This window comes from Primulina huaijiensis, chromosome 3, assembly GCF_012295235.1.
Source record: "Primulina huaijiensis isolate GDHJ02 chromosome 3, ASM1229523v2, whole genome shotgun sequence".
NCBI classification, from domain to species: Eukaryota; Viridiplantae; Streptophyta; class Magnoliopsida; order Lamiales; family Gesneriaceae; genus Primulina; species Primulina huaijiensis.
In genome coordinates, this window is record NC_133308.1 from 19,920,933 (window position 1) to 19,936,613 (window position 15,681).

The following is a 15,681-nucleotide window of genomic DNA, read 5'->3' on the forward strand; positions in this document are numbered from 1 at the left end:
CTATTGAACTTTTCGTTTCTCTTGCAGGAGAACCAGGATTTGGCAGAAATTAGACAAGAATATGAAAATTTACTTCTGAAATTTGAAACTCATGTATGACCTCACTTTTGTTTTTATTTTATGAATAGTTGCATTTGCATCTCTTTTGCTAAATTTTTCTCTATGCAGAAAACAATTAGTGATGCACATATCGATTATTTAACAAGGAAGCTTGCTGAGGCTGATCTTATTTTGGATGCGGAAGACAAAAGTATTAATGGACTAGAAGTCAACACAACATCTCTTCGAGATGGAAATAGAAATTTGTGGGACACTGATGCTATTCTTGTCATAAAGAAACTCCAAGAGAAGGTATTTTTCAGTCTTTTTTGTATTTATTAAGCAATATCTTCTTAAGCTCTCTGTTGCTTGATTGTGTCTTTCTTCTAGGTAATTTTTTCTATGTATGGTGTAGAAGTTACAGAACACGATAGATTGTAGAGAAAATTATCATATCCTATTTTTCTGTATGTATAAACTTAACAATTGATACACTTTAAATAGATAAAGAACCTCATAATCATATCCCAGCAAATCTGTGAGATATTTTATTTCTATCAAATAAAATCAAATCATATCTTGAACAAATCTTTCCTAAATATACTTCTCAGCAATCCCCCTCAAGTTGGTACAAAGATATTTATCATATCCAACTTGCTGACTTGTTCTTCAAATACTTCTCTTGACCACCCCTATGTTAGGACATAAGTTATCTGCAATGTATTGGGAACAAAAAGAGTACAAATTATGCCTTCTTTAATCTTCTCCTTTATGAAGTGCTTGTCAACCTCAATATATTTGGTTAGCCGCTTTGTTATCACATTATAACTTTATGGGAAAGTTCATTGTCCTGTTTAGTTCCTCCATAACACTTTTAACCATAATACCTCACATATTCTTTGAGCCACAGACCGAAACTCAAGTCTCTGCACTGCTTCTAGCAATTACATCCTGTTTTTTACCTCTCCAAGTTACCAAATCACCCCGTACAAATGTGCAATACCTTGTGGTCGATCTTCAATCAGTAATTGATCCGGCCAGTCTACGTCAGTATATACTTCTATCTCTCTTTTTTCATTTTATTTCGAAGAATATGGCTTTCTCAGAAGTTTCTTTTAGATGTATTAGAATTCGGTACACGGCTTCAAGATGTTCGGCATAAGATGATTGCATAAATTGGCTTACCAGACCCACCGCGAAGGCAATGTCAGGCCGTGTGAGCTAGATAAATCAGCTTTCCAACTAATCTTTGATATCTTCCAGTATCAACTGGAATGCCATCTTTGATGTCTCCTAGCTTAGCATTTGCTTCCAAAGGAGTATATGATCGTTTGCACCCACTCATCCCTGTTTTTTTTCAGAAGATCCAGCACATATTTCCTCTGCGCGAGATTATAATTCATTTATTGGACTTTGCCATCTCCATTCCAAAAAAATATTTCAGCTGCCCCAAATCTTTTTCAAACTCCTTTGCTAAGCTCTTCTTCAGTCTTCCCATCTCTTCTATGTCATCTCCTGTTAATATTGTATCATCAATGTAAACAATCAGTATAGATATCTTGCTCGTGTTGGACTTTCTGCTAAAAAGTGAATGATCAGATTGTCCTTGATGGTATTCTTGGCTTTTGACAAATTTTGTGAATTTCTCAAACCATGCCCTGAGAAACTGTTTCAGCCCATACAATGATTTTTTTAACTTGCACACTTTTGATCCAAAAACATCAATGAAACTAGGTGGAGGCTCCATTTATACTTCCTCATCTAAATCTCCTTTCAGGAAATCATTATTCACATCCAGCTGAGTTAGTGACCAATCTAGATTAGCTGCAACAGATAAAATGACTCGAATTGTGTTAAGTTTAGCCACATGAGAAAATGTTTCAGTGTAGTCCACTCCATATGTTTGGGTGAATCCTTTTGCAACGAAACGAGCTTTGTATCGTTCCTGGTTATCGGAGTTTTATTTGGTAGTGAAGACCCACTTAGAACCTACAACAGACTTACCACTAGGCAGATCTTTCATCTCCTCATGAATTGCCTCTTTCGGCCTTCCACTCAGGCATCTTTTGAGCTTCTTGTACATTGTTAGGAACTCTAATGACATTCATCTGAGAGATAAATGTGATATGAAGATGAAAAATTTTTATATGATACAAAATGTGAGAGAAGATGTTTTGTACACGACCAAACACCTTTTCTTTAAGCAATTTGAAGTCCGATGTCAAGATTTGTTGAGGTGCCATCGTGAGTTTCTTGATTGGGTTTCAGAATTGATTCATGGTTTTGTATTGGGACAGAGTCTCCCATTTTCTTTGCATCTCTTCTCCTTGTGTAAACAAATTCATATGTTTTACATGTCTCTACTGTGTTAGTTGAATCAAGAGTGTGTTCAATTAATGGCTGATCGGAAGTTTCGTTATTTCCAAATTCAATTTTGAAATCTGAATTGGTTGAGTATTCATCTTACTTTAGACGCTCCTGCTCCTACTGAAGATGAGAAGTGTAGTAGGACTGACCTTCAAAAAAGTGACATCCATTGAAACAAAGATTTTTTTAAAAAAAATAGGATCAAAGCATTTGTATCCTCATTGGTTTGCAGGATAACCAACAAAAATGCACCGAATGACCTCATCAAGTTTCGAAATTTTCGGATCATGATTATGAACGAAGGCTAGACTCCCAATTTTTTTGAGAGTAATATTTGTTATCAGTCGCGTGTCAGGGAAACATTTTTGATAAATTGTCATAGGAGTTTGAAAGTTCAAATTTTTTGTGGGTAACTGATTGATCAAGTGAGTAGCTGTTTGTATTGCTTTTTCCCCATAGGTACTTAGGAACTTAGCGTGAAAACTAATGGCCTGAGCAACTTTGAGGAGATGTTTATTTTTCCTGTAAGCTATTCCATTTTGTTGAGGAGTATGAGGACAAGAACTTTGATGTATAATTCCATGATTAGTGAAAAAATTCCCGAGCATCTGATTGAAATATTCTTTGCCATTATTTCTCCGAAAAATTCTGATCCTAGTATGAAACTGTATCTGAACCATTTTATAAAAATTTTGGAAAACAATTCCTGCATCAGCTTATCTTTTAAACGAAATACCCAAGTCATTCGTGAATGATCGTCAATAAAGGTTATAAACCACTTTTTTCCGGACAGAGTTCTTGCTTTGCATGACCCCAAATGTCACGTCCCGGGACCGAGACACGGCATCGGCATTGTTTAACAATTTAATGTTGTAACAATAAGCCTCGTAGTACATCAAATTACCAAAAAACAGTCTATTACATAAAACAAAATTGTCTTTACAATGCCAAACATAAGTGTGGAAGCGATAACATAAAGAAAATCAATTTAAAAACAATTCCAGAAATCTTCTTGTCTCGAAACTTCATCACCGGCCTCAAAACATGTCTTGTTCATCCTCTTTTCTAATTCGTCTTCGTTCTTATCTAGAGAGGGAAGTAATCGGTGAGCGTTTGGGAAAATACTCAGTATGTGGGGGACGTTCGTACACCCGAATAACATAAAATATATACATATATATATATATATATATATATATATATATATATATATAATTGCGGATGTGACATGTTGTAGGACATATCGAGACATGAGTCAAGACAAAATTTGAAATGAGACCTTAAAACATATCAGAAACGAAGTATGCACATATATTTATTGTATTGGAATTCATCTAACTGTTCACAACAGAAATTTACATATAAAAATAATTCTGAAAAGAACATGTCGCAAAACGTGTTACGACATGGATTAAGACATGACATAGATAAAACGGAAACAAAGCATTGAAACATATTATAAACATAACGTGTTACCCTTGCCCTCAATGATGAGACGCACAGACTGCACCTACTCAAGGTAGCTTTTCCCATTTAATTTATGGATCTTGATTTGTAGGGATGTATCGGAGAGAGAAAGCCCAGCGGTTTGAGATCCGCTGCTTGAAGAGATTGAGTTTCCAGAGCTGCTGGAACCGCCAGACTCATTACCATTGGTAGCGTTGACCATTGCTGCCTTAAAATTCATGACCGCCTCGGTCTTTGATACCATGTAGAAGTTACAGAACACAATAGATTGGAGAGAAAATTATCGTCTCCTATTTTTCTGCATGTATAAACTTAACTATTGGAAATTCTCAACATTTTCAGTCTTAAATCGGGATTGAAAATCAATTTGGAAAAACGCGTGGTTTTGGGATTAAATGTCTTAGAAGAGGAAGTTGAGGGTTTGGCACTAACAATTGGGTGCAAAAGAGAGAATTGGCCGATCAAGTACCTTGGGGCTCCGTTGGGAGGTGATCCTAAGACTACTGATTTTTGGAAACCCGTGTTATCCAAAATGTCCAAGGAATTAGCGAGTTGGAAGAAGTCTTTTATCTCAAGGGGAGGTCGACTGTTGTTGATTAAGACTGTGTTAAGTGCGATGTCAGCCTACTACATGTCTCTCTTCAGAGTGTCAATTAGGGTGGCGAAAAGGATGGAAAAATTGATGAGAGATTTCTTGTGGGACGGAGCAGATGAGGAGACGCATTGCCACGTCGTCGAGTGGAACCAAGTTTGTAAGCCAAAGGATAGGGGAGGACTGGGGTTGGGGAATATTTGCTTGACGAACAAGGCACTTCTTGGGAAGTGGTGGTGGAGATGCTCGTTGGAAAAAGGAATCATTGTGGAAAAGAGTTATCAAGAGTATTTATGGTCTACAAGACAACGGTTGGGACGTGAGGTTGGCGAGGCACACAACATTTAAAAGCCTCTGGAAATTTATCTGTTGGTCTTACTCGACTTTTCATCTTTTGGTTAGGGCAGTGTTAAAAGGGGGGAATTTAATTCGTTTTTGGGAAGACGTTTGGGGGGGAGGGGTCTTGTCGTTCAAAGAACGATTTCCATCTCTGTTTCACATTTCCACATCGATTAATAAACCGATCATCAGCTTTTTAGATGTAACCGATCTAGGAGTACAAAATAACTTTCACTGGGATGTGCGTTTCAGGAGAGCCTTAAATGAGGTAGAATTAGATGAATTCAGTGATCTTTTAGGGGTATTGGACACGGTTAGGTTGGAGAGGGGCACAGATGATTTTAGAGTGTGGATGGGGGACTCGTCCGGGTCTTTTTCAGTTCGGTCTTTCTATGCTTCTTTTTTCCCGGTTACGGCTTCCTCTTTATTTCCGTATTACAACAATATTTGGAAAATACCGGTCCCGTACAAGGTTCAAATCTTCTCGTGGATAGTGGCGTTGGGGAAACTCCCGACATGCGACTCGTTGCAAAAAAGGTGGTCCAGCTGCGCATTATGCCCGCAATGGTGTAGTTTATGTCGGAAACATGACGAGAATCAGGACCATCTTCTGTTGCATTGTTCTTTTTCGAGTGCAATTTGGACAAGAGTACTACAAGAGCTGGGTTTCGAATGGACCTTTCCAAGAAAAGCCCTGGACTTATTTATTATGGAGACAACTTTCCCCACCGACAGAAAGAATAAGAGCTTCTGGTTTTTGGTTGTCCACGGCATTTTTTGGTCGCTTTGGTTGGAGAGGAACGATAGAATATTCACAGATTCGGCGGAGTCTTTGGGCGACGTCTGGGCAAAGATCAAATTCAAGGTTGCGACTTGGACCACAGTACTGTCGGAGTTTAATCATTTATTTATTTCGGATTTGGTTAGGGATTGGAAGTTTGTATGCTGCTGATCTTAGTTTAGAAATGTTATTTTGATTCTGTAATCGAATTCTCAGGATTACTCTCCTTTGTAATCCGACCTAATATTTTAAAAAATTCAAGTTTCGTTTAAAAAAAAAAATCATATATCACAACAAGCCAGGGATTCATGTTGAATTAAAAGAAAATAAATAATTGCAATCACATACCTAAATCCATTGATTGATTTAGAGTGAGAGGCAAGGATCTCTTGAGACAACAAAGAATCAACCACTTTATTTTTGTCTGAGATGAGAGTAGGAGAGAGATCTCGAATATGCGTATTGTATATTTTTTTCTATTATCCGTTGTGCCTCGGGGACCATTAGCATATATATATAACCTATGCAATCTTTGACCCATCACAAAAGACTTATTTGTGCAATTTATTTTAATACTTTGGAAACCCATAATTAATTAGATCATCTCATAGTTATTTAGGATGCAAAGTGCACTAAAGCGCTAGGGTACTCTGAAACTTGAGACGCAAGGCGAAGCGTACGCTTTATCGAAGCAAAGCGCATTTGGCGTAAATTTTAATATCTATAAAATGATTTATACTATAATGTTACATAAGTTAAATATTTTTCACAAAAATAGCAAATATTATAAATACAAATTTATTAATAAATAATGTAGCGTAAATCATAACATCATCTAAAATTCATTATTAAATCATCAATTCATAGTATATTAAGAAAAAAAACTTCAAATATCTAAATCATCAAATTCTTCTTTTTCTTTCTCAACTATATCATCATCATCATCTTCCAAAACAATAGTAAGTCATGAGTGTAGAAAAAATTAGAGTAAAAGTTTGCATAGAGGATTACAATATCATCTAAATCATCAAATTCTTCTTCATCATCAACTATATCATCATCTTAGGGTGAAGATTATAGTAAAAGTTCGCATTGAGAACTTATGAACTTTCTGATTAAAAAGTCTTGCATAAATGAGTGACAATAGTGTTTTTTTTATCATTAAATAGTCATGGGCTTTGCTAATTGGTTTCAAAATTTGTTGGACTCGAGTTAATTTTTATTTACCTACAAAATATCAGCCCACTTCTTTAAAGTGAATGCTTCTGCTCCTCTCGGATGCCTCGCACCTAGGCAGAGGTGCACGCTTTAAGCGCGCTTGTTTCTAGTGCTGCGCCTGAGTAATAACCCAGGCAATGGATGCGTCTGGCTAGGCGACAGCCAGACGCAAGCTTTTATTAACTATGAATCATCTTATTGGATTCTTTATTATATAGCGGGTTCATGTACAATTAATTAATTTTGTGAGCCCACGAAGGAGTTTCAACAGTAGGCGGTGGAAGAAAAGGAGTTACACTTGGATATCTCTGGACCATTAGGAAGATGTGTTTAAGAGGCTCCTAGATTCACAATTCAATGTTAGATTGCACTGCAATTTCGTAAATTTTTTAAAAATTGAATGTGAATCACGTTAAACACTGCTAGGCCATTTTAGTTTGTTTATTTGATGAGTTTTACAATTCAAATTACAATTAACTTGTGGGGAGTGTGCCAATCATCAATGGGTGTTTCTTTTTTTATATTTTATATATAAATTTAAATTATATAATCTGTTTTACAAAGGGTAAAGAAAGGATGAGAGAGGACAAATATATTTAGATCTAAATTAGCTGACCTAATTTTTATTAAACCAAGTTTTGAAGTTTAATGTTTTCATATGCAAATTGATCGTGACAACCTTGCATGCTATTTGACAACCAAAATTGGCCGTTGTTTAAGTAATTTTGGAGAAGATTCTGCCTTGAGAAAAGAAAAAATCCCTTTTTGGTCTATTCAGATGTCTTAAGCCAGATAGGGACTTGTCCCTGGCTTGGCATTCCGTACTGCTATCAAAATCAGTGTCCGCTGCTCAGTTTTAAGTTATAATTAGCTACATAATTCTCATTTTCTGTATCACTCATTAAGTGCTCTTGCTGCAATTAGAAGTTTTGAATGACACCTATGGCTTTCAATTTGGAAATTTATGGAAGATTCCCATATCAATGTTGGTGTTTGTCATTACAAGTTTGAAGTCACTGCTAGTTCCTTTCAGAATTTTTCTTTGCATCTTTCATTCTTGTCATTGTCTAAATATTGTGCACAGATTGCAATGTTAGAGATGGAGAATTCCTCAAGTCAGCAAAATTTAGATTGCTCAGCCGAATTAGCAGCAGAGCAGACTATATCCGCGCAGAACAATTATAAAAAGGTGTTGTGCTTTGACTTGTCTTACCTACAGTTTGCTACGAATGAAAAATGTGCTTAATGAAAAAGGGACTTGAATTGAGTTTATTTTAGTCCATGTTATTATTCAAAGTTAATTTGCATGTTTTACCAATTCGACTTTCTTTTCTTTTTTTTTTTTCCCTTTTCCAGGGTTTTTGTTGCATCTTTATTTGAAAACTTGTGGTCTTGTATTTGTGCTTTTAGATAAACTGCTCTTTGAATTGTGATGTTTTCTCATGTTATCATGTGACTATGGTGTTTCTTTTCCATTTTATTCCTCTACCTCCCTCTCCAGAAACTTGTGATCAAATATGAGTTGCCCCATCTTCACTCACAAGTACTTTGTTAGTAAAAAGAATGAGAAAATAAATTAAGTAATTATAAAATTGTGGGATACTCTGATATTAAATTATTAAGAAATTAGATCTGACTGCAAGGTTACTGATTAAAAATTTCTGATAGGCAAGAATTTTCTTCATGAAGTGAAAGTCTCCTTTTTGAAGTTTTTCGTTCTTTCTTCTATGTTGAATTTCTAAAATCATGTTTTGGTTTAGCTTTATGAGGAACTTTTGCTTGCACGAGAAGAAGAGACTCTAGTTCATCAGGCACCGACTTCATCTCAGTCTAACAGGGTACCTGGCGCACGAGTTTCAGCTTATACGACAAAATTTCTTCGTGTTTTCCTCATTTGATGTTCTTTAAAGATATGAATTCTGATAAAAACTAAAGATGCAAATCTAACTGGTTATTCACTTTTTTCAGGAAGAATCTGGTTGGCTGGTCAATCTATTAACTGAAGCTCAAGAGACAATGAAATTACAAAATTCAGAGCACTTTGTTGACTCCATCTCTTTAGTTTTGGATGACTTTCGCCGTTGTTTTTCTTTTGTATCGAACTTGATTCTTGTGAGTGAGCTGCATTCAACTTCTTTTCTATCATTCTTGACCATCCTATTTTAATATATCCGGGAAATAAAAATTCTTAGCCATTTACTATCACTTTGATTTTATTAATCCACAAATATCTGTTTGTTGTTGCAGGATCTTAAGCCCTCAGCTTCTCAGATCTTGCTTGAAATGAAATCTATAGTTAATAGCCATGAGAAAATACATTCTTGCTTGAGGAACAAAATTATTGATCTTGAGAATGAGAAGGTAGTGCTTCTACAAGTAAATACAAGGCTATTTTTAGTTTTTTTACACTCTGCTAAAGTTTCTCAGTATCTCTTTTTGCAATTTAGCGTGTTCTCTGCTGTCAAGGTTCAGAACTTCAGAGTAAGATACAAGAATTAAGTTTACAAATTCAAAATTCTGCAAATTCATTAATGGTATGCTATTATTATTATTATTATTATTATTATTATTATTATTATTATTTTCTTTTTGGGCATTTCATCTGTTTAGCTGATTCCACTTTTGACACAATCAGATTTTTTCCAGGAACTTAGTGAGAATCATGAAATGGAAAAGTCTGATTTCCTTGTTATAATTCAAAATCTTCAGAAGGAAATATCCTCCTTGTCATCTTTCTCTTTGGCCAAGGAAAAGGAAAATATCAGAAAGGATTTGGAAAAAACAAAATTGAAGTTAAAAGAGGTAGAATTCAAGCTAAAGAATGCTGTCCAAGAAAAAACAAAACTCGAGGTCTTGTACTATTTCTCTTGTATCTTGCATTTTTTTTTATATATATCCTGTGCCTGCAATTCATTTTTCTGTCGCCAGGGTGAGAAGGCATGCGCGGAGAGAGAAGTTAAGAGACTGCACGGACAGAAGGCTCTTCTTGAACGTGATATGAGTAAACGTGATACTATATTTGGCAGAAGGCATGAGACAACTACAGAAAGGAATTCAAATGTGTTTGATCAGAAACGAGCTAAAGACACCGCTTCGGTAGAACTGGAAATGCAGGTAGATATCCATTTTATGTTGCATATTGTGACCAACTGCTCCCGCAACAAAATTTTTGATCTTTGGCGCTTGGAACCGTGAATAAGAACCTCCGAAAAATCAAACCAGAGAGAAGAACTGGAAGTTGCACAATGAACATGATTAGCTTAAGACTTTTTGAAAGAAACATATTACCCGTTTTTATTTGTCAATTTCCAATTTCCACTTTGCATTATTATTTCACTGTTCATCTCTTTACTGGTGCACAATTTTATTGTTGTAAGACTTACCATTTTGGTTAAGAGTAAAGGTTTGGATAAAAGTTGTTTTTTAACTAGCATTGGAAAACGGGGTCAAATAATCATTTTGTACAAGCATGGATAATATTTTTGATGATCCCACGATTTATATTCAGCTCACGTCATTTCCGTTCAGTCTCTTTTTATTAGTTGTCAGCGCCCTTTTGAGGAGACTGGAAGGGTATTCAGTGTCTCTTTTACTTCTCTAACAGGCGACTTGTTTTTTGTGCAGTATGCCTTTTCATTGTCTTGATTGATTACATTGTGTTTCTATCATTTTGATTAGGAGGAATACAATAAACTGGAAGTGCTTGCATTTGAGATGGATGCCACTATAGAGTCACTCGAAGATCAACTAGCGACTGCACATGAGGAAAAAGATGTAATCACTTCTAGATCTGAAAGTTTGGCCCTTGAGTTGCAGGAATTGTCTGATGAGTTAGACTTGACACGCTCAGAATTGTGTTTGCTGAAGGAAGAAGTTTCAGTTCTCGTAAACTTTTCTATTTCTTTGAATTCTACTGTTTCTAGAAATGCTTTATCATTATTATTTGAATTTACCTAATTTTTGCCTAATTAGCTAGCTTGTTTTCCCACACCAATCCAATTTACTGTGAAAATATTTCAGAAAACAAGTTTGGAAGAATCTAGGGCCTATGGGCAGGAATTGGATAGCTCTCTTAATTCCATGTTAGAGGAGAAGGATGAGTTATCAATGGTATAATTAAAAGGTAACTTGTATAACTTTCTCTACCATATCCATCGATTCATTTATTTTATTTCTTTTTTGTAGCAACTCACTGAAGCCCTTTTAACAATGGAAGAGGAAAAGGCAATATGGATGTCCAAGGAGAAAGCATCTGTCGAAGTCCTTGAAGAAAAGACAAAGTTATATACTGCTGAAATATCCATGCTATCTGAAGAATTGTTGCAGGTAATCTTTCAAATTTGACATACCATGAGTTAGCCAAGGTTTGTCTTTGCCCTGCTTTTGATTCTTTTTTAACGTTTGGAAACCCCATGAAGGTTTCTGTTGGAAGATTTCCTAGAATATTGTATATATTTGTACAGATTTTTAGGATTATATTTAGATAATTAGCTGCTAGATAGATTTTAGGAGTTCGTTTGTTAGTTTCCTTTTTAGGAAGATTTGTTTCTTGTTTTGTTTAAAAGTAGAGTCCATATATTAATGTACATGCACTACACATAAGAATAAACAAGAATTATTACCTAATACTTTGTGTGTTTTTCTGTATATTTGGCATCATAGACAAATCAAAGATCCTAGGGCTTAAATTCGCTTCCGAAAAATGTCTAAGGCCGAGAGTTCCCTGCCTTCTCCACCTGAGACTCAACTTGTTTGAAACCCATCTGAAAATCATGCCATTCAATCATTACAATCCGACTCAATGGTGACAATTTCCTTCGATGATCTCAATCAATTAGAATGTACATCGGGGGGAGAGGCAAGATCGGTTATATTACAGGTGAAACAACAAAGCCTGATGCAAAAAACCAGCCTATGCCACTTGGGATGCTGAAAACTCAATGGGGATGACTTGGTTGTCAACTCCATGGCCGAAGAGATAAGTGCGAATTATCTCTGCTATTCAACATCCAAAGAGTTATAGGAAAATGTTTCGCAGATTTACTTGGGGAAATTCGCCAAGGTGAGAGTTCTGTGACCATAATTTTCAGTTCCCTTGAGAGAATTTGGCAAGATCTGGACTTATTCAATGATTACGAGTGGAAATCACCCGATGACTGCAATTACTGTAAAAGGATGGCCGATGTTGGTCGCTTTAAGTTTCTTGCAGGATTAAACATTGAATATGATGAAGTTCGTGACCGAATTGTTGGGAGGAACTCTATTCCATCCATTGGAGAAGCTTTTGCAGAGGTGCGGCGAGAAGAGAGCCGTAGACAGGTTATGCTAGGAAAAAAAGGCAGCTGGTAAAATGTAATCTGTCGAAAGATCAGGCCTGGCCATTCCTGAACTCATGCTAGCCGTAAATCCTTCAAGAACCATAGTGTAGGAGACAAAATTGGCCGCAATTGTGAATATTGTGGAAATAATTCTCTGTTATTTGACTCTTATATTCCATGTTCGGGAGTTGCAAAGATTAGAATAGCTGATGGCAGTTTTTCATCCATTGCAGCCAAATGAAACATTTAAATTTCGGAACATATTACTATGAAATCTGTTTTACATGTGCCAAAACTTGCCTGTAATCTTCTTTCTGTCAGTAAATTGTCAAAGGATTCTAATTGTTCAGCTTTCTTTCTTCCATCCATTTGTGTTTTTCAGGACCAGAACTCGGGGAAGATGATTGGAATTGCTAGATAAATGAATGGGCTGTACTACTTTGATGAAACTGCTTGCTGGAAAAATAAGGCTCATGGATTAGGTAGCTTTAATTCCACTTCTGTCAATGATCGAGTAATGCTATGGCATAGATGATTAGGACATCCTAGTTTTCTGTACCTAAACACTTATTTCCTGCATTATTTAAAGGAGTTAATTATTCAACATTTCACTGTGAAGCTTGTCATTTTGCTAAAGATCATCGTGTTTCCTTTCAAGTAAAAACCTATTCTGCCTCGAAACCATTTTACTTGTTTCATAGTGATGTTTGAGTACCATTAAAGGTTAAAACATCTCTGGAAAAATATGGTTTGTGACCTTTATTGGTGACCGCACAAGAATATGCTGGATTTATGTACTGGAAAAAAAATCTGAGGTTGAACAAAGGTTTAAAGATTTTTTTTCTCATGATTGAAAATCAATTTCAAACTAAAATTAACATTTTAAGATGTGATAATGGCACTGAGTATTTCTATCAACATTTTCTTTTAGAAAAAGGAATTATTCACCAATCAACTTGTCGAGAAACACCACAACAAAATGACATTGCCGAAAAAAAAAACAGACATTTACTTGAGTTTGCTCGAGCCATTGTGTTTTCAATGAATGTTCCAAAATATCTTTGGGGAGATATTCTTTTAACTGCATGTTACTTGATATATAGAATGTCATCTCGAATTTTGAAATTTGATACACCTTTGCAAACCTTAAAAAGTTACTTTCCCATGTCGTGCATCACTACAACCTTCCCTCAAAAATTTTTGGTTGTGTTTTCTACATGCATATACCTAATGTTTTCCGATCCAAAATCTGAAAATTGTGTTTTCCTAGACTATGCTTTTAACAAGAAAGGGTATAAATGTCTATGCTTCTAACAAGAAAAGGTATAATGTTTTAACCCTGTAACTAATTTTTTTTGAGAGCACGGATGTTCGATAAGTTGATGATGAATCATTTTTTCAAAAAAATTATCTTCATGGGGAGAACATGGTGGTTGAGGAAGATAATTTTTGGGACACTTTACCTGTTCCAAAAATTATACCAAAGGCTTATGTTCCCTTAATTGATTCATATAAACATTTTGTGGAAAAAATCGTCGGAAGTACGGAAACTAGAAGTCGTACCACATCTTTGCCAAACATTACTTTATCTGAGACGGGAGGAGAAAAGCCTCAACAGGAACTTCAAGTCTACACCAGAAGACAGTTCCTCAAAAGTGCTATTGCCCCATTTATTTCTTAAGCAATTGATCAATCCAACTTGCCGAGTGATGGTTCTACAAGTCAGGGTAATATTCCTTCCACTCCTCTTACATCTCCATCATTTGATATATCTCTCTCTGATCTTGTTTTTTTATTGCACTTAGGAAAAGAACTCGAGCATGCACTAACCATCCCATTGCTAAGTTTTTGTCTAATGGAAAATTGTCACACTCATAAAGCATTTGTGTCTAAGATTTCTAATCTATCTGTTCCAAGAACTGTCCAGGAAGCATTAGGTGATCCGAATTGGAAATTAACAGTGATGGAAGAATTTAATGCTCTTAGGAGAATCGACAGTTGGACTGTGGTTGATCTTCCAAAAGACAAAAAAGATAATTGAGTGCAAATTGGTGTTTACGGTAAAGTGTAAATCTGATGGAAGTGTTGATAGATACAAGGCAAAACTTGTAGTGAAAGGATTTACTCAAACTCATGGTATAGATTACCAAGAGACTTTTGCCCATGTCGCCAGGATTAACTCTATTAGAATACTTTGTCTCTTGCGGTTATCTCCAACTGGCCACTTCATCATTTTGATGTTAAAAATGCATTCCTAAATGAAGATTTACAAGAAATATATATGGACTTACCTCCGTGTTTTGAAGAGATGTTTGGAAAAAGGAGAGTGCAGGTTGAAGAAAGCCCTATATGGACTAAAGTAGTCCCCTAGAGCTTGGTTCGAGTGAATTGGGAATGCAGTGAGGAGACATGGTTTTTGACAAAGCCAAGCTGGTCACACTTTATTCTTCAAACATTCCACTGAAGGTAAAGTGGTCATCCTAATAGTCTACATTGATGATATTATCATGACTGTAGATTATTATCTTGAGATTAATTACTTGAAGAAACAACTTGAAGTCGAATTTGATATCAAGGACCTTGGAAAGCTGAAATATTTTCTCGGGATGGAATTCACTAGATCGAATGAGGGGATGTTTATCAGCCAAGGTAAGAATGTTCTTGACTTACTCAAAGAAACAAGGATGATTATAAGGCAACAGATACTCCAGCTGAACCTAATGTTAAGTTGAAAGCCGCAGCAACAAATGAAGTGGTGGACCAAGAACGTTATCAAAGATTAGTTGGAAGGTTAATCTATTTGGCACATACCAGACCTGGCATAGCCTTTGCAGTAAGTGTTGTGAGTCAGTTCATGCATTCACCTGGACCTACTTATTTCGAAGTTGTGTTCAAAATCTTGAGATATCTCAAAGGGACACCTGTGAAAGGACTTTTGTTAAAAAATAGAGGTCACCTTCACGTGGAGGCCTATACAAATGCTGATTGGGCAGGCGATGTCAATGATATAAGATCTGCCTCAGGATATTGCACCTTTGTTAGAGGTAATCTGGTTATTTGGAGAAGCAAAAAATAGAATGTTGTTGAGAGAAGTAGTGCTGAAGCAGAATTTCGTTATGTTGCACATGGTTTTTGCGAAGTGCAGTGGATAAAGAGGCTTTTGGAAGAGTAAAAGATTCCCATACCAGCACCAATTAAAGTCTATTGTGACAACAAAACGGCTATTTCTATTGCTCATAATCCAGTCTACATGATAGAACAAAACATGTAGAAGTGGATAAATATTTTATCAAAGAAAAAATTGACAGCGATGTATTATGCATGCCTTATATACCTACTACTAGTCAAGTGGCTGATATACTCAGTTACTCACCAAGGGCCTTCCTAAAGCACAGTTTGAAAAATTGGTTTGTAAGCTTGCTATGAGTGACATATTCAAGTCAGCTTGAGGGTGAGTGTTGGAAGATTTCCTAGAATATTGTATAGTTTTGTTCGAGAGATCTTAGGAGTTCATTTGTTATTTCCCATTCGTTTCCTTTTTTTTAAAAGTAGAGTCTATA

At 35.8% G+C, this 15,681-nt stretch overlaps 1 protein-coding gene across 6 annotated transcripts in view; it reads left to right on the forward strand.

Annotated features, from left to right (window-relative positions):
* The window catches only part of LOC140973609 (kinesin-like protein KIN-7O), a 34,361-nt gene that overhangs the window by 16,809 nt on the left and 1,871 nt on the right, over nucleotides 1–15,681 (forward strand). For 2 of the 6 annotated variants that reach the window (XM_073436552.1, XM_073436553.1), the window contains exons 17-28: nucleotides 28–93; nucleotides 169–351; nucleotides 7,888–7,992; nucleotides 8,564–8,641; nucleotides 8,772–8,915; nucleotides 9,051–9,164; nucleotides 9,251–9,337; nucleotides 9,450–9,653; nucleotides 9,732–9,917; nucleotides 10,482–10,688; nucleotides 10,824–10,913; nucleotides 10,989–11,129. In XM_073436552.1, the coding sequence (XP_073292653.1) occupies nucleotides 28–93; nucleotides 169–351; nucleotides 7,888–7,992; nucleotides 8,564–8,641; nucleotides 8,772–8,915; nucleotides 9,051–9,164; nucleotides 9,251–9,337; nucleotides 9,450–9,653; nucleotides 9,732–9,917; nucleotides 10,482–10,688; nucleotides 10,824–10,913; nucleotides 10,989–11,129 (1,605 nt within the window). Of the gene's footprint in view, nucleotides 1–27; nucleotides 94–168; nucleotides 352–7,887; nucleotides 7,993–8,563; nucleotides 8,642–8,771; nucleotides 8,916–9,050; nucleotides 9,165–9,250; nucleotides 9,338–9,449; nucleotides 9,654–9,731; nucleotides 9,918–10,481; nucleotides 10,689–10,823; nucleotides 10,927–10,988; nucleotides 11,130–11,465; nucleotides 12,482–12,503; nucleotides 12,604–15,681 lie in introns of those variants that run through there. The other 4 variants (XR_012174663.1, XM_073436555.1, XM_073436554.1 and 1 more) reach the window with 4 other exon arrangements.